This window comes from Gymnoscopelus braueri, assembly GCF_963280865.1.
Source record: "Gymnoscopelus braueri genome assembly, chromosome: 20".
Classification (NCBI taxonomy): Eukaryota; Metazoa; Chordata; class Actinopteri; order Myctophiformes; family Myctophidae; genus Gymnoscopelus; species Gymnoscopelus braueri.
In genome coordinates this window covers 22,983,585-23,007,524 of record NC_137622.1, presented here as the reverse complement: position 1 = coordinate 23,007,524, position 23,940 = coordinate 22,983,585, and the positions used below count along the sequence as shown (strand labels likewise).

Below are 23,940 nucleotides of genomic sequence, written 5' to 3'. Positions count from 1 at the left end.
GAGCTACACCATGAATTTAAAAAAAATATTTGATATTTAATATCATATGGTGTATGTCCCTCAAACCTTTTTCAAAAGGTTTGAGCCTAAATCATCACTCAGATATACTCATCCCAAGTCAATTGTCTCTGGCTTATACAGCACTTTCAGCTGCAATACCAAAACGTCCTATTGTGCAGGGGGGGGCTACTGAGCAATTCTGTCTGTTCATTAAAAAAAATATTTAAAAAAATTATTAAAAAAAAAAAAAAAAAGGAAAAATTCTGCATGAAAAGAAGCATATAAGAAAAATACAAAATCGAAAAAAAAACACTTTGAACATTTTTGAACAATTCCACCAAGTGTTTGAGGTGCCTGTTTCACCCACTTCCGGGGGGCGGAGCCAAAATCCGAGCCCGAAGTATTTGTTCGTAGACCCCCACTTAGGGGGGGTAGAAAAAGTTTCGGAGCGATTCGGGCACTTTTCATTTAACATTGGGTTTGCCATCATTAATGTTTGTGACATCATAAACATTTCCATTCTGAGATCGCCTGTTCAGACACGCCCATTCTGGAAATCCATGAAATGAGAAGGAATGACTGAATTAGAAAAAAAAACATTTTTTTGGGTACAAGAGACACTGGGGACCCCAAAAAATACAAAAAAACAAGAAAAAAGTGATTTTCATGGTGTAGACCCTTTAAATAGGCTTACATTGATACCAGAGATGTTGGACTGAATGTGTACCATATCCATCTGCAAGGCAGCATCATCTTGTCCCAAATACTGTGATGAATACACCAGTCAGATACAATTATTTAGTTCCAATCAGCAGTAAATAACTTGGGGCTACAGGGTATTTGCTTCCACCTAGTGTTGATAAATGGGAAGTGGGTAATTTGTAGGAAGTTGAAATGTTCACTCTTTAGGACAAAATGGTAGAAATGCTATAGTAGACACTGATGGGACTCAATACTAAGCCAGCACAGGTGAAAGTGGATCCATAGAGGGTGCATTTTAAAAATAGATATTATTATTATAATAATTATATTTAATGAGATTCACATCCACATTGTGACTGAATAAGAACAGACTTTACACATGTGCTTTCAAACTCAGTGGCATGAATCCACACACATGAACACCAGCAGTTACTATATAAACATTTATTCTCTGTACAGTCAATATCATCATCATCATAATCATCATTTAATGATAGAAAAATACCTTTCCTTACAACACAGTCTCTTTCCACCCAAAATGCAAAATGACAAGATCATGAACATTGTATGAACCTTGTATGAAACACAATAACAGACTCATACTGCACGTAATTTCTTTTGAGATAAGCATGTATGAACAAAGCAAGTGTGACTCGTACAAAAAGACAGATATACTGTTCATTACTGTATACACCATAGGCATATATCATATTTTAATAATATTCCCTAGAAAAAATATCTGTGACTATCTTTTTTTCTTCTTCCCCCTTTCAATAGAGACTGTGTGCAAAATTCTGAATTAAAATAAAATCTAGCTTTATTTACAGCAATAACGTTGAGTTGTGAGAAAATAAACAAAACATCTTTGGAATGAAACATGTCATATTTGGCTTGATGTCTGGAAATCAGGCGAGATGTCCTTCAGGTACAATAATGTTGCTTCGGCGCGTCACATATACTGTAGGTGGTTGTCACAGACACGTTTTGACAAAATGTCCCACAAACCGACGATGCATGTTTGAGTTCACAGAGGCAACAGAATGTCATGTGAAGCAGCTAATTATCCATTTAAACCCTATAAACTTTGTTGACCGGAGTCCCCCAGTGGTCTATACTAAGCACCAACTTTTATACTTCTTCACAAAATCTCTTCACTGAAAATAGCCTCACAATGTGTCGCATACGTGATACGTTGGGAGCTTTTAGATCTGCTATTTCTGCCAAATATTTGCCCCAGAGTAGGGACGCTAGTGTTCATGTGGCTAAGACACTTAATCCCTCAGCATGTGTCACACAGTGTAAAAGTGTGCAACAGACACACACCTCCTTCCCACTTCTCCTACGGGTCTTTTGTTACAATGTGATTATGAACGGCACATGTTCAGAAATGTTCGTCATAGGCAGCTTCTAATGACATTATTGATCTTGGCCTCATAAACCTTTGCAGGAAAAGTCCACATTAACAGTTTTTCTGGCCTTGCACCTGATTCCACTACTTCTGATTGGCAGCCACTCTGGCCATTCACCTGGTAATATATCTGATTGGCAGTTACAATGTCTTATCCGCTCTTTCAGGAAGTGAAGTTCATGGGACGGGACTCTGAAACAGGAAGTTCTTCCAAATAGGCAATGGGCGCCAGTCCTCTCCTGCCATTGACCTTGAAAACACAGACACACAGAGCATGAAATATGGAACCATGAATTTATCCGGAACGTTATAAGCTATGACTAACATACATAACCTATGACTCTTAGAAGTCATTTGAAAACATCAATGAATATTGAATAAGAATATATCATTAAATATTTGAAGGCCTCGGTTGTCTATTTATTCATTCACATCATATGCAGGATTCTAAAATCCCTATATACAGTATACTCTTCCCCTGGCAATGTCCTTGACCGTGGATTTCATTGGCTAACCTGAGCCTCACAGAAACCATCATGGCGAGGGTTGCCTAGCAGCGTGACGGTGTCCCCCTCTCGTAGGGCCAGCTCTCTGCTCGGGTGGAGGTTAGGACTGTCCCTCAGAGGGCTGTAGCTATAGATGGCCATGCACTAAAGGACATATGCGTGCGTACACACACACAAAGCAGGACAGAGAGGACACATGGAACACAGAGGACATAAAAGAAACTTTGTGAATAGTGTTCTTAATACTTAGCTGAATATTCTTTTATCAAGCATTAAGTGTTTAAAACATTCTCTCAAACCAAACAAAATCGACATTTTAAACAAACATGTCAAGTGCAATCACTAACACTAATCTCTCATCACCACTGCCCTAAACATGTAATGTTGTTGTTAGTAGGAATAAACACAGAAGCACCCGGGAGGAAATGGGCTAAGAAAGGGGAGGAGACAAACCGAGTTCCTGTTTCTACACAAAAAAAGGAGGTGGTGGCCCCAGAGGCAAAAACTAATTTACCGAATGGTTTCTCAGATTGCACACACACACACACACACACACACACACACACACACACACACACACACACACACACACACACACACACACACACACACACACACACACACACACACACACACACACACACACACACACACACACACACACACACACACACACACACACACACACTTACCGTTTTAGTTTCAGCCATTGGTGGTTTTGAAACAGGAGAGTTGCTCAAACTCTACAAAGAGATGGACAGAATATCATGATGATAATGCCAGCTTTGATGTACTGTAATGTAAACAGACAGTAAATAGGAAGTGAATGTACGTACATGTTGAGTAAGGCCACTGTGTCTGTGTAAAGGGGGAGAGTTATGGTCAGGAGACGCAGAATGAGGAGACGGCTCTCTCCTGAAGGAGTCTGTTCTGGCAGGCTGCGAGTCAATGGCAGGATGAGAAGACTGCTCTCTCCTGAAGGAGTCTGTTCTGTCAGGCTGCGAGTCAATGGGAGGATGAGAAGACTGCTCTCTCCTGAAGGAGTCTGTTCTAACAGGGGCTCTGTGCACGGTGTGAACCTGATTAGAACTCAGACCATTAGAACCCAGCGTCTGAACACTGATGTGGATTGGGACACTCGAGTCCATATTCTCCAGAATACACTGAGGTAGAGAGGAACACACACACACACACACACACACACACACACACACACACACACACTTGTGAACTTGTGCTGTGTTTTGATAGGAAAATATGGTAGGCTTAGCCGTCACGCATCATGGATACCTTGGTACACGCTGAACTCATCACAGACTTGTGGAACTCTCCATCTAGGTACACCTTTACAAGGGAAAAGAAACAAAACACAAAAACAAACAATGAAATCCACATGCAAATAGGGTTTTAAATTGTTGAGTAGTGGTACTTTTTCAAATGTCCTGTACTGTCCAGTGAAGGCTGCTTACCCTGTATCCATACACAAATGTTCCATTGCTGCAGCCCAGCTCATCCAGTGGCGGTCTCTCCCAGCCAATCATGAGGCTGCTCTGGCCCACATTTCTGATCACCTCAACAGATCCCACCTCTGCTGGAGCTTCTGGAGCAAGAGAAGAACAACCAAAACAATGATGGGTCATCAATAGGGCTGTCACAATCAGGACATTTTAGTTGACGATTAATTGTCATACAAATAATTGCGATTCATGATTTAATTGTGCTTTGGAGATTGAACATTCAACATATGAATAAAAAAACAAAGATACAATATATATTTTTTAAATGGTTATGGTTATTCATTGGCTCCAGCTCCAATCGGCAGTGATGGAAGCATGACACCAACGTAGACACACATTTTCACCCTTCTTCCGGCACGATGCTACAGTATGAGAAAGCTTCTCTGGATTTGAAGGGGAAGCGGAAATAAGGAGACCAAGGTCTCTACAGTGTGAGTATTTCCCTCGCATTTTCCCATAAAAATAGATATGTGCCAACTGGAAAAATAATTTACAAGCACACTGTGTGAGTAAAGATTATCTTTTCAATCCAAAGGAAAAGATAATTTGTTTGAAGTTATTAAACTTTCTTGTAAGCTGCATCCTCTATATAACCCTACCCCCATCCCCATGCCTTTTCATAATCGCAAGCAATGCCAAAACCATTATTGTCATTGCTTTGGATAGTCATTAGTCATAATTATGTATTGCCTCTCTGGGCAGCACACACCCGAGAGAGAGAGAGAGAGAGAGAGAGAGAGAGAGAGAGAGAGAGAGAGAGAGAGAGAGAGAGAGAGAGAGAGAGAGAGAGAGAGAGAGAGAGAGAGAGAGAGAGAGAGAGAGAGAGAGAGAGAGAGAGAGAGAGAGAGAGAGAGAGAGAGAGAGAGAGAGAGAGAGAGAGAGAGAGAGAGAGAGAGAGAGAATTAGATAGCAACAGAGAGAGAAAGAGAGGGAGAGAGCAAGTGCTACTTATAGGCAGGCACTTCACAAATGCACTTATTTCTTATTCTATGGAACACACTCATTGCTGACAAAATAGAAGGACTGACAGAATGACAAACATTCAGTTATTTATAATGGTGGATGGTAGCTTCTGGTGTGAGTTTTGTACCCATGATCTGGTGCATTGAACATGACGCACAAAAGTAAATTGCCTGTTTTAGGAAGTTTATTTTTTTCTCTCCCTTTTTAAGAGCACGAGTGTGTGTGTGTGTGTGTGTGTGTGTGTGTGTGTGTGTGTGTGTGTGTGTGTGTGTGTGTGTGTGTGTGTGTGTGTGTGTGTGTGTGTGTGTGTGTGTGTGTGTGTGTGTGTGTGTGTGTGTATACCTGGTTTTGGTCTTTCTCGTTTGGTTTTATCTGGAGGCAGAGTGGACTTCCTGGTGATAGGCCTGCATGATCTTCCAGGAGACGGAGGGGCAGATTTACTGCAGGCTGTTGGTGATGTGAGACCAGCAAAGACATGGGCCATACTGTCCAGGTCACCAGTGATGGAAGTGATAGATTCTGTCATTTCAGAAAGGTTAGCCTTGGGGGCAGTTGGTATGCTAGGGGCAGTGGTATCAGTATTAGTAACAGTACAAACAAGCACAGTGGGGACAGTGGCTGCAGAATTGACAGTGTTAACTGAGGTAGTTGACCTTGGAGTTATAGTGGTAGCGACTGGATGCTGAGCAGTAGGTGATGCTGTAGGTATAGAAGTGGATTGCCTCGTCTGTTTGAAGGATACTGGCGTAAGTCCACTTGAGGTCGACTTACTAGGTCCCATATCTTTGACAGCATTAGAATAGCTAGAAAGAGCTGCACTCGTGGCAGTGCCTGTGGCTGCTTTTGTGTGTGTCAACTGACTGGGATTGAGTGTAACATTTGCAGACCTAGAGGCAACTGCACTGAAAAGGGTTGCAGACATAGCAGCTTGTATTGGTTTAGTTGATGTTGTTGTTAATGTTACTGTTGTTTGTGTGGTTTGGCCAGGGGCAATGGTGACTGGAAGAGGGGTGGAACTGGTGACAGTGAGGTTCTTAGCCTGAGAGGTCAGGTTCAGGTCTCCTGAGGACAAATATGAGAAGGCTTTCTTAGGGTGCTGTCTTCTCCCTCTGTCACCTACTTGGATGTCTTCTGACTTTCTCCTCACTGGAGCCTTTAAAGATATTAGATATACATGTATTAGATATATTACTCAAAAAAGTGCTCCTCGGAGCACAGGTCTCCGCCAGGTCAGGTAGGTTGGTGTGGCCTGCTGGTGGCGCTATAACAGGCTAATGTGAAAAGGGTGCCATTTCTTCCTCTGCCTAGTGGGAATCTGCGCGCAAAATGTCACGGAAATCGCACGCTGCGTTCATGATTTGAGGCATTTTGTTCAAAACGGACCAATACTGCAAACTTTGGAAGCCAATCTTAGCCAATCAGGATGGAATATGAAAAATCGGACAGATCCGTCTTGATCACATGAATATAGAGATACTGTATAACGATGTTTGGACAAAATCTGTAGGGGAATTATCAAAAATGTGTTTTGTAAAAAACGGCCTCCTGGTGACGCTATAACAGGCCGATCTAAAAAGTTCTGGGCAGAGGTTCTGCTCTGGCATCCAGGGAGTGTGTGTGCACAGTTTCGCTGCGATCGGGCCAACGGTGCCAGAGATTAGCTGGTCACGGACGGACAGACACATACAGTACACACACGGACGGACAGACACATACAGTACACACACGGACGGACGGACAGGGTGCAAAACATAGTCTCGGCCACACCTTCGGCCTGGCGGAGACAATAATCACAATATTAGCCTAATTGATTTGACATTGTACACCTGTGTGTACATATCCATAACCGAGAAAGTCTGAAGTTGACTTACTAGTATGACTATAACTACAAAAAAATGCTAAGATTCACTTCTACTACCTGGCCTGGCAGAGACCTGTGCTCTGAGGAAAAACTTTTAAAATTTCAATCCAGCCTCCCCTAGTGGAGAATACTAATACCGGTTACTAGGCAATAAACAGTTTTTTGTTTGTTTGTTTGTTTGTTTGTTTGTTTGTTTGCAGTATGTCTGCATGTTCATAGCTCTAAAGTGTACCTGATAGCTGCTGGAGAGAGTCTTCTGCAGTTCATGATGTAAACTAATGATCTTCTCAGGACTACTCAGTCTTCTGCCCAGACTGAAACATCTGTCTGGGGCAAGGGGAGCAGATCTCAGGTAGTTCCTCCCTCTACTTTCTGAACCATTGGCCGGAACTGAGCTGGACTCCCCTTTCATCCCAACATGGTATAGTCCAAGTCTGTCAGGAGAAGTAGGTGTTTGGACTGGTCCACCAGGGGACTGGGGCTTCTGTCATGGAATGGAGGATAGACTACATCAATTTCACTATAAACTGTACAATAAACAACAACTACACTGTAAACAAATGGGCTAAACTGTTGGGGAAAAAATTGTTATTCATGGATAGAGACTACTAAATGCATTTTATGTTCTCTGTAGATTTAAAGCTGTACTATGTAACTATCCTGTTCTACACCGGATTTTAACCCAGGTCTCCTGTGCAAGTGCTGACATTTTTACCACTGAGATAATAGAGCCTGCATTTGACCTTCAGGTCAAAATTTGTGACCAGAAACAGGATCAGACACCGGATCTAAATGTCTCACTAGAGGAGCAGGGAGACCAAATACAACCGCCCCAATTGTATAAGTTAAATTGTATTAACATACTCTACCTGCGTTATGTTGCATGCTACAGGCAAACTCCTTTTCTCTGCAGCAACAACAGGTGAAGATGGCGTCTGCACGTTGGCATGCTCCGACACTGCTGAAGTTGGCACAGGTGAATTGGCTTGGCTTTTCACTCCAGCATTTGGTGTAAATTCACTTATGTTTTCCTGAAGCTTTGCAGGGGGTCCAGCAGTGAGTAGACTAGCACGATTTCCCCCAGTGCGTTCAAGCTGTTTTATACCAGGAGTGAGTCCATTTGGATATTCCAGGACTCTTACACCAGGTGGGAAAACGGTGTTGCAGTTTTGATCAAATGTGAATCCACCATTGTAGTCGTGTTGTTGTAAATTTACATCCGGTGTAAATGCAGCAGGATAGTCCTGTTTCTTTAGATTAGGTGTAAATGCAGTAGTGTAGTCCTGTTTCTTTACATTGGGTGTGAATGCAGCAGTATAGTCCTGTTTCTTTACATTAGGTGTAAATGCAGTAGTGTAGTCCTGTTTCTTTACATTGGGTATGAATGCAGTAGTGTAGTCCTGGATCTTTACATCCGGTATGAATGCAGTAGTGTAGTCCTGGATCTTTACATTCGGTATGAATGCAGTAGTGTAGTCCTGGATCTTTACATCCGGTATGAATGCAGTAGTGTAGTCCTGGATCTTTACATCCGGTATGAATGCAGTAGTGTAGTCCTGGATCTTTACATTCGGTGTGAATGCAGCAGTGTAGTCCTGGACCATTACATCCGGTATGAATGCAGTAGTGTAGTCCTGGATCTTTACATTCCGTGTGAATGCAGCAGTGTAGTCCTGTACCTTTACATTAGATGTAAATGCAGAAGTGTAGTCCTGGACCATTACATCCGGTATGAATGCAGTAGTGTAGTCCTGCAGCGCTGTGTCACACAGCAGGTGTTCTGCCTGCTGTGTGAGTGTGAAGTCCGCACATCCACTCCTATTCATGGCTCTCATCATCTGGGCTAGTAAACTGTTCCTCTCCTGACACTTCACCACTAGACATGACAGCTTGGCCTGTGTTATATTGGATTAAACCCATGTGACATTAACATGGCAACGGTATGGTATGGTTTTCACTTTCCAGGATTGAGCTGGGTAGATACATAATAATAAGCTAATAAAGCAAATGAAATGTATTTGCATTTCCAAAACTGTATGAGTCATTCAACAACTTACCTTTAAAGGAGCTATGTCCAAATCTGTCTGGCTCTTCTTTTTCAAGAGAACATCATACTATAAATACAAAAAACAGATTTATGTCAACTGTTGAATAGCCTGAGCTTGTAGGACTTCTTTGACTACAATTCCTACAAACAACAGACTACAAAATGGCAGCTGGTTGCCTACTTTAGATCTTATGTCGCCATAGCGTGACCGGAGTGAGGTGAGAGTAGCGCTCCACTCCTCCTTGTTCCCCTGGTCTCTTCTCAGGGACGTGTACTCCGAGTTCAGCTCCTCTAGAGCCACTGTCTGTGGGGTTAGACACATACACATACATCTTTGAAAACATACTGTAGGCATGGATCTATGGTATGCACGTGTTTCGAAAAACATACACAGACACATCTCTACCATCAACTATCAGCAACACAATCATTCAATCACAACATCAACAATAACGATACAGCCACAACTCCCACATAACAAAACATGGCTACCTTGGCTTTGAGTTGAGCTTGAAGGATATTGAATTGCTCCTCTATCTGGGCCTTCAGTGCCAGAGCATCAGCCTTTTCTCTGGTCAGACCGGCCAGTCTGCTGTGTAGTTCCTTCACCTAAACCAGACCAGTAAATTAATAAACCATCCACAAATCTGCCTTGCAACTTTGTACAGCATGTGTAGGGAATAGTTGAGGTTTGAATACCATATTGTTGCTGTCTGGCAGAAACCTATTTTTATGTTTTTTTAAATAAATGAATGCCCCACTTCATCATACTGCAGTGTCACACACAAAAAAAGTAACACAAATAGCAGATCTACAAGCTCAAAAGGCGTGGCATCACGACGTATTTTGAGCTTGTAGATCTGCTAATTTAGCTTGATTCGTTTATTTTAATGCTGAAAAGTAACCCTTTGGACATATGCGGTTTGGACAGGGACGATATCTGATGATGTGAGTGTAATCGTGCATTCAAGTTGTTGTCATGAAAATGTTGGCACAAAAAGTTGAGCTTTTCAAAGAGCCTCAAGTTCATAATATCACGTTTCCCACTTTCCAACTCTAAAATGAGGATTAACGATTATTACTTGAACGCAATGAAAAGGTCAATTTTACAATATCTGCCGGTTAGCAAAAAGGTGGAAACTTCACTAAGGCAGCTAGATTTGTTCCTTGGGGGTATTGAAAGAAAGCTAAATAAGCTAAACAAATGTGGTTGGATGCAAAAGAACATTGTGGTGTAATGGCAAAAATCACAGTACAAACTTTTTCATGAATGTACCTGTGCTGTCAAGCTGTCATTTTCCTTCCTGGCGTCTTCCATCTCATTGGTTACATCTGTCAACCTCATCATTTCATTGGCTGTTTGATCTGCCCTCTTCTCTGCCTCCGCCCTTGTAGCTTCAGACTGACACAGTTTACTGTTCAGTCTCTGGATCTGCATGCAACAGACAGTTTTATTGATTATACATAATGTTGCTAGGAATAGGAACTACAGAAGTTGTTTCAACAACCAACATCTTTGCATAATAGTGTGTATGGATGCTCACCTCTAACTGGCTCTGGTCTAGTTCTTGTCGCAATATCCTGAGTTGCACTCCCAAAGCTTCAACCTCCGTCATCAGAGCTATTTGCTCCTGCTTTCCATTCACTTCCACAGCCTTCGTCGCCATGTCAGCATTGTTGAGACCGGACCATTGTTGCGATTGGCTGCAGTGAGCAGCAGCATCAACAACCTGTAGCTCCTCCTCTCTGAGACTCAGAAGCGACAGCCTTATCTGGTGCTCCTCTTTTTTCAAACCAGCGATGGAACGTTCAATCTTATCTTTCTGTTCATTCAAACTGCAAATTGACTGTGACAGCTTGTCTCTCTCTTCCCTGGATTGTTCTTGATCTCTGCTCTCTCTTAGACTGTGGAAAGAATCCATAATGTCCTCGCTCTCCTGTTTTAAATCGCACACCTCCTGGCTTAACCTCTCCCTCTCCTTTTGTAAACTTTGCAGCGTTTGTGCGATTTGGTCTCTCTCTGCTTTTTCGCTGGAAAGAGATTCTGACACTGTCTCTCTTTCATCTCTAAGCTGAGATAATGACACGGTTAGCTGTTCTTTTTCATCTTTCAGTCCACTCATGGACCTTATAAACTGGTCTCTCTCATCTTTTATCCCACAAACTGTCCTACTTAGCTGCTCTCTGTCTTGTCTGAGACCAGACAGAGACTGACTGATGCCGTCTCTCTCCTCCTTCAGTCCCCAAACAGTCCGAGTTAGCTGCTGTTTCTCTTCAGTCTGAGTTTGGATCGACAGGGAAACCTCTCTCTGTTCCTCCTTCAGGGACCGTACAGAACCCATCAGCTCCTCTTGTTCTTTTTCCTGGTTCTGAACTGACCTGGTCAGCTGTTCAACCCCATCAGACAATAGACTACCTTGTGGCTTGGCTCGTAGGCTATGGCTTGTTGAGACATCGTGGTCATCATCTTGAGAGCAAAATGCTGAGTCTGTAGTTAAATGGTCTGCTTGTGAATGGGATATGAACTCTGTTCTATCTTCAATATGTAATACTCTGTCCACTAAAGCGTCCACAATTCCTTCTAAATTATTCTGCTGAATGCCACCAGACCCTAAGTTTGGAGCCATGTGGCCATTTAGTAAATGGACACTCTCAGGTATGTGATGACACTTTGATGATTCTTCTAGGACCTGCTCATTCTCTGCCAGCCTCTGCTTTAGCTCCATGATAGTATTAAGGTCATCCTCGGTCTTCCTGGTCAGCTCTGTGATCAGAGAACCGTGCTCCTGGTTCTCTTGCTTGAGCCTGGTTCTATCTGCCTCCAGCCCAGACATCTGCTTCCTCAGCTGTGCTAGCTCTTTGGCATTCTCTGCCTCCTGGAGCCTCATGTGGGCCAACAGCTCTTGGATCCGCTCTGCTAAGGCCCGGTTCTCCTGGTTCAGAGCCTGGGCAAGGTCATCCTCAGCCAGGGTGAGAATGGGGTCCTCTTGGGTGGACGAACATGAGAGGTGGACAGCGCTATCCTGGGTTGTTGTGTTCTGCGTTGGCACCCTGTGAATCTGAGTATATAGATGAAAGTAGGACTAGATTAGTGAACTATTTTTAGTTTAACGGCATACATGAAAATGTCTGATTGTTACCAGCCCTGGGGACATCTAAATAAAACATTTAAAAACACATGTTGAACCCTGAAGAATGTACCTTTTCTTTTGAAGGACCTTTACTCGGCTCTTCATCCACTTCCTCTTCCTGTTCCCTGAGTTGTAATTTCAGTTGGCAGTTCTCCTGAGTCAGCCTCTGCAGCTGCTCCTGTGTACGCTGCAGGGTGGCCTCCAGGTGGTCACGCTGCTTTCTGAGGGCCTCCACATCTTCCCCCAGCCCCAGGCTGATGTATGCGTCCCTCAAGGCATCAGATTCCTCACTGGGGCATTCCTCCAGATTCAGGGCCCCTCTGGAGCACCAGGTCCCTAGGCTAAATGCCCCGACCTCCACCGTGTCCGTAGTCAGAGAGAGCGGCTGGAGGCTGAGGTTGTGTTTGGAGTTGAGGTGGGCGGAGAGATTCAGAAGGTCTGGTTTGGCCTGGTAGAGACAAGGTTAGAGTGTCCAATTTAGCAGATGAAGAGCGAGATTTGGTGTTGTGTTAGTTGTCTGCTGCGCCCTGGTGGTGAACAGATGTAAGTACAGCTGGGCATGTTTGTTCATTCAGGGAGAGTTGGACCTTCAGTACGTAATTTCAGAGTAATATTTAACACCATATACAGTATGGAATGTTTGTTAGAAAAAAATATTAATATAAAAAGTTCTTATGCTTAGATTAACACAACATTTAGCCATTGCACTTTGGGCCCAAAAACGTACCTTTCCAGAGCTATTTGCTGAACAGTGTCTCATGGCAGTGCCATTTGAGAGGGACAGCGAAGGACAAGAACCAGGTGCTGGACTGGTACTGGTGGGAATTGGGGAGCTAGGCCCAGGGCTTGGAAACGCAGACCCAGCGATAGTGGATGTCTGACTGGGTGTCTGGCCAGTCGCCTCCACATCCTGCTGGAGTCTCTGGTTCTCTTCTCTCAGCTCCTCCACCTCCTCCATCAGAGAGCTCTCGGACAGCTTCAGCCGGTAGACCTCGGCCTTCACCCCCTCCACCTTACAGCCCAGAAAGTGGCCGTTCTCCTGGGCTTCCTGGAGCTGCTCCGTCAGCTCCCTTCGCTCCACCACGCCTCGCTCCTCTCTCTCCAGCAGAACCTTGAGGTCCTCCTGCAGGCTCAGGATGAAACCTTGCAGCCTGACCTCGCTTGAAACATCCCCCGCTTTTCCACCGCCTCTTTGGTACCCGGGCGCCTGCTTCCTCCTCCTCTCTTCTTCCTCTTTCTTCTTCTTCTCCTCCCCTTCCTCCTCTCCCTCCCCTTCTCCTCTCAGACATGGCAGTCTTTCTAGCTCCCCCCGGTGCGGCGCAGACCCAGCAGTGATGCTAACCGCGCTGATACTGGCGATGTTGGTGGCGGCGGCCACTGTCATGTCCAAGAGCTGTTTCTCCAATGTGTGGACACGGCACTGCAGGCTCTGCTCCCGATCTCTGGCCAGGCTGAGTTTGTGCAGGAGCTGCGTCTTGAAGCTCTCAAAGTACTGCGACTGGCGACCCATCTCCTCTTCTTTGACCCTCAGCTGGTTCTGGCAGCGCTGGAGTCGATCCCTCCACACGCGCTCTACTCGCTCCTTCTCGAGAGTCTGGGGAGGAATGGAGAGATCAGGGGAGAGAGAGAGAGAATGGGTGAGGAAAGGGTAAGCAGGGGAAGAGACAAGTGAAACAAATGTTTTGCAACACTGAAATTTAGGACACTTTCAAAAGCTCACAACTGAAGTTACACCAAAAAAAGAACATGGCACGCAAAAAAAATCCCCCACCTACAATTTTGTCCTGGCTTCACTGGTACAGAACAGACAGTCTAAGTGTATTTTGCATTAAAATTTCCTTTTAATCAATATCAAAGCAGACCCAGATACACTGACAGCAGTCCCTTGTATAGATACTGTATAGATACTGTGAATGTTCAATTCAGTTATACATAATCTGATTCTGTGGAGACGTAGAAGACTCACCATGGTCCTGACCTCGTCCCTGAGCGTGTGTAGCTTCTGGTCCTGCCTCCGGGTGTGTTGCACGCTGGGCCAGCCGTTGCGCGAGGCAGCGGCGAGCTGGCTGAACTGAAGGAGCAGATTCCTCTCCGACTGCTCCAGCTCTGTGATCCTACCACCAACCACAGCACATGATACACACAAGCTCACATTACCTTAGCTTAGCGTTAGCACAGAGCAACTAAATCATACTAAATCCACATACAGCGCTCAGCCAAATTCACACCTAAATTCACGATTACTTACTTTTTACTATTTGAACGCCAAATCGTGCTATTAGTGTTTTGCATTCCGGTGTCAGCGAAGTCACGTCATATCGAGGAAGGGGAAAAGACTCGACAAAATTTGGGGAATGATGTGAGCACCGGTGTGGTGGTGTGTAAGCGTGCTGTGCAGTCAGGTGTGTGATATGTGATATCACCTTGGCCATATGTGAGTCTGTGGGACTGTGTGTGTGTGTGTGTGTGTGTGTGTGTGTGTGTGTGTGTGTGTGTGTGTGTGTGTGTGTGTGTGTGTGTGTGTGTGTCTTTTAGTCTGTTAGTGGGTCTGTCATGGGATCCCCTCTCCCCAGTCTCTCACCTGTTCCTCAGGTAGCTGCTGCTGTCAGACTGGCTGATTGATGAGGCACTCTGTTCCAGAACCTTCACCCTGTCACTCAGAACCCGCAGGTCCAATAGCGGCTCAGCAGCCGGCGAGCCTATTGCCAAGACGCCGACGTCGGAGCTACCTCCAGTCTCTACGTCCACGCCGTCCGGCGGAGGCACGCGATCCTCCATTGGTCAGCCCACTCACACCTGGATATATACTCAAGTAAATAAATACTCAAGTATTCAAAAGTACAGATTCCGGAGTACATTTTCTTTAATATCAATGCATTGATTACGGTATTGAAATTCCCTAAAAAATTTACAAAAACATTATCATTCAGAACTTTTGAGAACATTTTTTAAACAGCAGATCTACGTGTTGTGACACGTTGTGAGCTTGTAGATCAGCTATTTTCACTATATTTGAAATAGGGCTCAAGTGGTTAATTAATAATTCAAGTTGGGTCACAAGAGTCCCTTCCTAGAAATGTAGTGGAGTCAAAAGTACAATATTTCTATTTGAAATGTAGTGGAGTGAAAGTCATGTGTTTATAATGATTTGTTTTTTTAATAAATACTCCAAAAATGTCCTTAAGTACTATACAGCATGTGAGTTTCTACCTGGAGCACAGAATAAACTTCATTCAGTTCATGGAGGGTACAAATGTTGATGACAGGGATTGACAGTTGTTACCGCAGCACTTCTTCTTCCCCTACCCCCCTTTTAAAGTTCTTTCTTTCCCTATTTATATCACTTATTTTACACTTTAGCTGGGCATCAGACAAAAAAAACACACACAGACAAATATATATAGATATATAGATACACACACATGCTGAGTTATTAATTATTCACAATAACAACAGCTTGGTAGCAAAGTTGCCAACCGCAGGTGTCTATCAAGTTACCCCACCTCCTCACCAGCTAGCTCCGCCCCCTCTCCCCTTCCTGCACAGACATTCCACAGATCCCTCTTTTTCCTGGAAACCTTTGCTCTCACATCGCTCTAAGTTAATTTGGGTTACTACATAACCTTGTTTAGGACAATGAAACCAATGGATAACTGAGTTCGTAGACTGCATGGGCTATACTGTACTGGCTATAATGTTATTTTTTTTTACTATAACCAAGTAAACTTAATTATATACTGTATATGACCTCAAAACATGACATTAGGAAATAAGGTTGAGCGATATGGACAAAATCAAATATCCCGATATATTTCACCCAAATACCTCGATATCGATATTGTGACGATAATATCATATTGTGTGATGCTGCTAACATAATTCTATTTTTGGATTTCTTTTTCCCCCACACGTTTTTCAAAATAGCAGATCTACAAGCTCACAACACGTCACCATTGTAAGCTTGTAGTTGTAGATTTTAACTATTTTAGACATTTTTGACAACTTACCAACTTGTAAAATCAGGTAAGAATCACGATATTACGATATCTAGTCTCATATCATGATATCGATATAATATTGATGTACAGTATTGCCCAGCCCTAATAAAAAACTGGATTCTGAAATGATGAGAAATAACATACTGTACCTGCTTTTTATTCTGGTCCAATTACTGTTATCTCGTCTTCTCAGTCCCAAGGTGAGTCTCCAGTGTGTTGTTTTCTGAACCTGGCTGTACTCTGGTTTCCATAGACACACCATGGACGCTGACCTTTTGCCAGGCTGTCCAATGTCCAGGCAGCCAAGCATCTGGGTTTGTCCATTCCTTCACTCCTCTTCATGCCCCAACTCTTTCCCTTTCACTACTCTGTATACTGTACCCATTCCTCCCGTCCGTCCGTCTCTGCCTCTGTGACTGCACTCTTTCATTGCCTGGCTTAGCATTCCGTGTCTCATTTCTCTATATTAAGAGCCTTTTCACTCCGTAAGTCCATACATGTTCTTATCTCAGTTCAGGCTTAGGGTTCCAGGTCCAAGAACCACTAGAGTAAGACATAATCTATTAGAAGAATATTAAAAAAACACTATCACTACCTCACATGTAGTATCTGCAGTTTGTTTTATGTCTTTGAATGCTTCCAGCATTCCAGTTTAGGGTCATCTGCAAAAAAGTGCACGTTTATCAAAAAGGCCATTGGGTATCGACAGCTGTCTAGAAATGCATAAAAAACTAAGCTTGTGTTTTGTCCTCTCTTGCCACCTGAGCGCCTTAGCACCTGAGGAGACAAAACATATTTATACATTTATCATCTTGTACAAATCATTTAGATTCAAATGTCTTACTAGACTGGTATGTGGTATTTACTAAAAGTGCAAATGTACCTGGACAATACAATTCTACACTAACTCTTCATTTTGATTTCTGAAGTGAATTGATGATTATTATGGAATATACCTGATATCGGTCCACGTCTCCTGGATTAAGGCCAAAGAATAAATGCTAAAGAGAAAAACAAAAAGAGGAACAAAAACTAAAGAAACACAAAGGGTTTAACAAACGGGCCAAAAGAAAAGGAAGACAAAGATCATCAATACGCATACAGTATCATCATATGTATGTACACTCTCTGTCTCTCTTGGTATGCATTCTGTAGCTAAACCATCTCCCCAACATGCATGTTTATTCCTTTCGGTCAATGACAGAATTTATTCCCAGAAAGAAACAGAAATAACAAGTACCTTTTCCTCTATATCCTTTACTTGTCTCTTTTGCACATCAATCCTGCCCTCCAACTCTCTAATTCTCTGCAAGGCAAACAAGACAGGAAGAGTGAAATGCTGGTCAGCTGTTCATACTGTATGCATTACACAGCAAGCATCGTTACTTTTCAGGAAATGGGAAAAAAGAACCACGTGTTCCAATGGATATAATGTAGTTATTTAATCACAAGCTCTTTTTAATATTTTTCAGTGGCCAAATATTTATAAAACCCACAGACACAGACTTAACCATTTTCAACCTAGTTGAAAACACATTATAGGTGAAAATGTTTTCCAACTTTTCCAAAATTCTAGACAAAATATTTCAACAATTTAGAAAATAACTGATCTACAAACTCACAATGCATCACAACGTGGTGCGTTGTGAGCTTGGAGATCAGCTTTTTCTCTACCTTTATGCCACTCTGTCATAAGATGAAGTATAAAATAGGGCATTAATTCATGGGGGGGGGAAAACATATAGATATGCAAGGAAACTGCAGCTTAAATGTAACCCTTTCATTCTATCTTATTGAAAGGGCAACTGTGTGGTGAAACGGTTAATGAGAATGTTGAGCCAACCACTTCTGCATCTACTCCCAAATCCTGCCTCCTTCCCACCATGCCCTCGGTCTCCATGGTAGCCGTTGCTCAGCGGCAAGTAAAGCCTAATTTATGCTCGGTCGCACAGCGGTGTCGCTCGCCGAGAAAGGCAGAGAATAGCAGACCTACAAGCTCACAACGTGTCACATCCGCGACGCGTTGTGAGCTTGCCGGTCTGCTATTCTTGCCGCGAGACACCGTCGCGTGACGAAGCATGAATTGGGCTTAAGAATGGGCTGCCATGGCAACTGGAGTGCCAGATCAGTGAATGGAGGAAGTGACTTCATCTGTGAGACGTAAAACCTTGAGTGGCTCATTTGCACACTGGCAGAAAGCAGATTAGCTAACAGGGCCCTATAAACAGTGTTCTTGGCTACAGTGAAAATGTCTCATCCAGCCACTTGTTAAAATCCCCCCTTTTGTTCAACCAAATATGCCTTTCCAATTTGTTGCAAAATAAAAGGGATTTCAATCTCCCCTGGCAAACAAACTAAGATCAGCGTGAAATCATTAAACATGAAACGGGAGCTTTTTAACTCTGAATGAAGGAAAGAACCTGCTTCCAATGAGGCAGGTCGAAAATTGGGTGAAATTGAAGAAAAAAAACAAAGAAAAAAATAACAAACAGCTCCGAGCTCGGTACAAGTGAAGGTACGCCACTTCCAGTAGGTCACTATGCCATAGATAGAGTCAGCTGGGAGACTTAGGGGGCAGGGGTGTAGCCTACATAAAGACCTACAGGGATAACAGGTACCACTTTTATTGGACTTTGAAGTGAGAAGAAATGCTGAATGATAAATGGTCTACATTTCTATAGCACTTTCATCCAGAATGCTTTACAGAGTGTGTTACATTCACCCATTCACACACCAACCAACGTTGGAGGCAACCATGCAAGGTACCACCTTCATCGGAAGCAGTTAGAGGGCCCAAACGGTTTCTAACAGCCACTCTTCCTTCCTCTTCCGCTATGTTGTCTAACTTAGGGGGAGTTGCTTTGATTTCATTCTATGAAGCTCTATGCAGAAGACATGACCAAGTGACCTGTTGAAAATACTTCCTAATATCTCATTAGCCTGGACTGCAGGTAAACGCCGTACACACTGTCCATGTTAAACCTCTAGTGTTTTGTCCTTCTAAATTCAACCTATCGACAGGTTAGTATACTTTGTGGTCAGTTAGGTAGATGTATTGAGTTAAGGGGGTTAGGGATATCATGGTATAGTTAGCAACAAGAGTTTCAAATGAGGTTTGATTGATCTCTTCAGTGCATTCAGGGCATGGGGTCACATGACTATTATGAGGGTTGAGGAGTGAAGGGATGCAGAACACATTAATACACATACACACACACACACACACACAAACACACACACACTCCCCCTCTCGCCCTCTTCCACTTAAACACGAGCGGTCACAGGTAGGGATACTGCATCTTTTTCTCCACACCAGAGGTTTGCTTTTATCAGGATGTCAGGTTGAGAAGTAGGCAGAACTAAGGGGGTGGTTGTTGGGGAGGTGTTGTCTCAGGGGAGGTGTTGTCTCAGGGCCAGTGGTGGAAAGTAACTACCGTATTTTCCGCACTATAAGGCGCACCGTCAGTGCGCCTTATAGTGCGGATGCGCCTTATAATCCGATGCGCCTTATATATGTATCAATATTGGTTCCCTTGGTTTCCGCACTATAAGCCGCACCGTCAGTGTGCCTTATAGTGCGGATGCGCCTTATAATGCGGTGCGCCCTATATATGAAAATAATACATTTATTGAAGGTGCGCCTTATACTCAGATGCGCCTTATAGTGCGGAAAATACGGGTAAGTACATTTACAGAGGTATACTTTTACTTTACTTGAGTATTTACATTTTTCAATACTTTTATACTTCTATCCACTATATCTCGGGGGCAAATATTGTACTTTTTACTCAATTATCTGACAGCTTTAGTTACTTTGTTGATTTAGATTTATTACACATGCATTAACCTAATTTATGCCTAACTAGCTAGCCGATCTATAAGCTCACGTGTCACAGTGCAACGCCTTGTGAGCATGTAGATCAGATATTATTTTAAAAGTTTGACACATTTTGAAAAATGTCTGTACCTTTGCTTCGGTACTTCAAATATATTTTGATGCCAATACTGAAGTACTCTTAAGTAAAATGTTGAATGCAGACCTATTACTTTTAACAGGGTATTTCTTTTAAATATATTGTGCTATTGCTACTTTTACTTAAAGGAGAATTTTGGACTAAAGTTTTCTTACCTTACCTATGCAACAAAAAAAAACAGAAGTCTCGCTAGACGAGATTGAAATTTCAATCTCGTCTAGCGAGACTTCTGTTTTTTTTTTTGTTTTTTTTTGGGACAGTGTTCTGTCACTATGAACGTCAGATCTCACAAAAACAAAACAAAAAAAAGCTATTAAAATATGTGATCTAACCTAAGGCCTATCCGCGCACCTTTTAAGCTGTGGCGGCTCAGGGGTGGAGTTATGAAATTTTTCTACTGTACCATTCATCCTAAGATATCATAACGTCATAGAAAAGGTAAGAAAACTTTAGTCCAAAATTCTCCTTTAAGTTAACCCATTAAATCCAGTAAAAAGTATCTGTGTCATTTTAGATCTTTGCGTTGGTTATTCAAAAGTAGCAGATATATAAGCTCACAGTGCGTCACTTCGTGCCACGCTGCAAGCTTGTACATCTGCTATTTTTGAACATTTTGTTCAAAAATAGAATAGAGAAAACAAGTGTTGTAACACAAATCTTCTCTTCTGGGGGTCCCTGGCACAAAACATTTTCAGATGTGGGTCCGCGGCCATATATACTGTACATTTCGGGGAACTGCTGATTTAGAGCATCAGGGCATTTGTAGAATCGGCCTCAGGTCTTAATGGGTTAACCCATTAAAGCAGGGAACGCATGTCATTTTAGATTTCTTTCGTTATTCAAAAATAGATCTACAAGCTCGTAGTGTGGCACAAGCTTGTAGATCTGCTATTTTAAAAAATTCGTGAAAATTGGTGCAAATCTTTGAATATATTGTACATTTTTAACTCAAATCCCTGGAACAAAATATTTTGAGATGGGGGTCCGTGGCCAAATACAGATCATTTTGGGGGGGGGGGTCCTTGACATGAAACAGTTTGAGGACCACTGACATAGAAACATACGTTTTTCAGAAAACTCGTAGGATTTAGAAGTAGAATCGGCCTCGGGTCCTTAATGGGTTAAATAAATTAAATAACCAGAGTACTTGTTCCACCACTGCTCAGGGCCTTCCTTACCTGGTGGGCCTGCTGGAGGAGCTCCATGCGCTCCTGTAAGATCTGACTGTCAAACTGCCGGCTCTGCCGGAGGATCTGCCGCCGCAGCTTGTCCACGGCGAGCCTCAGCTCCTCCCTCTGCCTGTCTGTCAGCGACTCGGCCACGGCCCGACCCGCTGGCTGCTCCTGCTGCAGAGCGCTATACAGCGTGGCCTCCAGCTCCTCGATCCGCTGCAGCCGCCAGCCACGCACGCAAGCACGCACAAGTAGTACACACACACACACACACACACACACACAGGTTCATAAACACCTACACACACCAGGGTTATTATAGTTAACTAAAACCAAAAACCAAAAACTAGACCTGAAAAAAACATTTTAGTTAACCGAAATAAAAATAAGGCTTTACCAAAAAATATTAAACTAACTGAAACTGTGTTGTGTATTATTTACAAAACTAACATTGAAGAGAAAAGTGTCCTTAGTTTTAGTCTTTGTCTGTGTCCAATATGTTTCTTAAAAAATAGCAATAGCTGATCTATAAGCTCATAACATGTCGCATTGCAGCGTGTTGTGAGCTTGTAGATCTGCTATTTTCTATATTTTTCTGAGCTTTTTGAATCTTGCCCCTGAATACCCCATATTACAGTAAAATTAAGCTACCACTAAAATGTATAACAACTAAACCTTAAAAAAATATATATATATATATATATATATATATATATATATATATATATATATATATATATATATATATATATATATATAATAAACTACCAAACCCAGTTAAAAAACGAATCAAAACTAAACTGAAATTGTTAACAAAAAGTCAAAACAAAATAAAAATGAAAAACTAATGAAAAATGCTAAACTATAATAACCTTGGAGCACACACACACACACATACATACATTACACACACACTCTCACACACACACACACGCACAAACACACACATGTGCACATGCACATACAAGACAAACATGCACATGCACAGGAAGATGCACAACCACACGTAAATACAGAATTGTGCGCGCACACACAAACACACACCACTGTGACCATGGCAGATATGGAGAACACTGATTCACTGTTTGTGTTATTTGGGGCTGTTCCATAATGGTACAGTGGCTACACCGTAATAAAAACACCAATATCGTATCGTCCATCCCGTTCATCTCATGGTGCAAATGCTTATAAATACTAAGCTTTCCACTGTTTCCCCAACGTGGGGTCCGGGCACCACCGGGGGACCACCATTGGTCCAAATGGAACCTTACAGGTCCATTTGGTTCCATTTGTACGCTCTCAGAGTTAAATTAACACATTTTACAGTGTAGATAGGGGTCCCAGAGGAAAACATTGTATCACATGGCCTATTGCATAATAAACTGGGGTTCTGGATATAAAATTAAAAAAAAGGTTGAGAATCATTGCTTTAACCAACACAGTATAAAGTGATACCATAAACACAAACCAACGCGGAAGCAACTGACCAAGTCAAATGGTTCAAACCATGTGGAGAGTGATGCAAGTGTGAAGTTATTCTGCTCCGGCTACAGGCTACGTGGAGTCAGTGAGGTTTTAAATCAAGATAACAGAGGAGGGAAATTCATTCCCATTGCCCATGCCCTTCTTGAGCTCCAGGGTAAAACTGATTTAGACCAGTGATTGGCTTTATTTGACATACAGCAGCCGTTAGACCAGTGAACCGGCAGCCAAGCGGCCCAGGTGTCTATTGTTCACAGCATGTTGGACGTTATTGGTAAAAGATGCAGTATCCCAACAGAACATGAATAGGGGGATGATGTATGATGGATTACTGAAGGCTTATTTTTCATGCTTTAACCACAATGCTTACGGTGCCAAATTACTGTATAATAAAGCCATTTGGCCTTGCATGTAACCTTCAATGATGCTGTTAAATAATTGTTTTTTTGTGTGACTGACAATGAACTAGAGGTGGAACTCCATAATGCTCCAGGCTCCGTACCATGTAAGCCTGGTCCAAAGCCTGCTTCCTGTAGTCCAGCTCTTCTTCCAGGAAGCCCTTCTGTTTACTGAACAGCTCCTGCAGAAACACATGGCATTTTATAACACAGGAAATGACATCACAACAGGAAGGCCCAGTACGTATCAGGGGATATAGTCTCAAGTGGACAGACTGTTGCCTCCCACAATTTTTAAATGCTTCCGGTCATACAGCTGTATCAGACTACCTATAAGATCTCTGTGTGGAACTTAAGGATAAGGATAATTCCTTTTAACAGGTCGTTCATGAAAGTCCTTGCGGTCTTGTTTCCAATGAGAACCTGTGAGCAATTAGGGATTAAGAGTCTTGCTCAAGGACAAATTTCATTTCATCGACACATATGCTGACCTGGCCTGGAATCGAACCTGGGGCAACCAGGGTCTCTGGCTCCCTAGGCGGGCTCACTAACCACTCAGCTATGGCCGCCCTATAAAGATGGTGAATTCCGAAGCTAAATCAGTCCCTCACCTTGTCGTTCTCCAGGTCTATCATCTTCTGAGTAAGGGCAGCCTCTGTGTTGTCTATCTGCTTCAACCACTGGAGGGGGGGGGGATGACACAACAAAGAGACAATTAAGACAAAAAAAGTCCTGAGGACTTGTTTCCATTGTGGTCCTATTCAATTCATCAACATAGCAT

The 23,940-nt window shown here is 42.8% G+C and overlaps 2 protein-coding genes across 2 annotated transcripts in view; both read right to left on the bottom strand.

Annotated features, from left to right (window-relative positions):
• Positions 1 to 1,546: 1,546 nt before the first annotated feature.
• Positions 1,547 to 14,913, bottom strand: LOC308075581 (uncharacterized protein; the record flags this gene model as incomplete). The annotated part of the gene is made up of 20 exons (XM_080415527.1): positions 1,547 to 2,360; positions 2,626 to 2,760; positions 3,309 to 3,359; positions 3,453 to 3,779; positions 3,907 to 3,960; positions 4,086 to 4,216; positions 5,439 to 5,637; positions 6,061 to 6,249; positions 7,190 to 7,441; positions 7,827 to 8,852; positions 9,015 to 9,071; positions 9,186 to 9,308; positions 9,497 to 9,613; positions 10,281 to 10,436; positions 10,549 to 12,063; positions 12,206 to 12,583; positions 12,863 to 13,295; positions 13,461 to 13,729; positions 14,102 to 14,249; positions 14,717 to 14,913. The coding sequence occupies 20 exons, from the start codon at positions 14,911 to 14,913 to the stop codon at positions 2,274 to 2,276; spliced, it is 5,844 nt and encodes a 1,947-aa protein (XP_080271653.1). The 3' UTR covers positions 1,547 to 2,273.
• Positions 14,914 to 17,099: 2,186 nt separating this feature from the next.
• Positions 17,100 to 23,940, bottom strand: part of jakmip1 (janus kinase and microtubule interacting protein 1) — a 38,631-nt gene continuing 31,790 nt past the window's right edge. The window contains exons 18-22 of the mRNA XM_080417052.1: positions 23,771 to 23,839; positions 23,264 to 23,341; positions 21,286 to 21,495; positions 17,374 to 17,439; positions 17,100 to 17,165 (exon numbers count right to left, since the gene is read on the bottom strand). Coding sequence (XP_080273178.1) covers positions 17,115 to 17,165; positions 17,374 to 17,439; positions 21,286 to 21,495; positions 23,264 to 23,341; positions 23,771 to 23,839 — 474 coding nt within the window. The 3' untranslated portion in view covers positions 17,100 to 17,114. The remainder of the gene's footprint in view (positions 17,166 to 17,373; positions 17,440 to 21,285; positions 21,496 to 23,263; positions 23,342 to 23,770; positions 23,840 to 23,940) is intronic.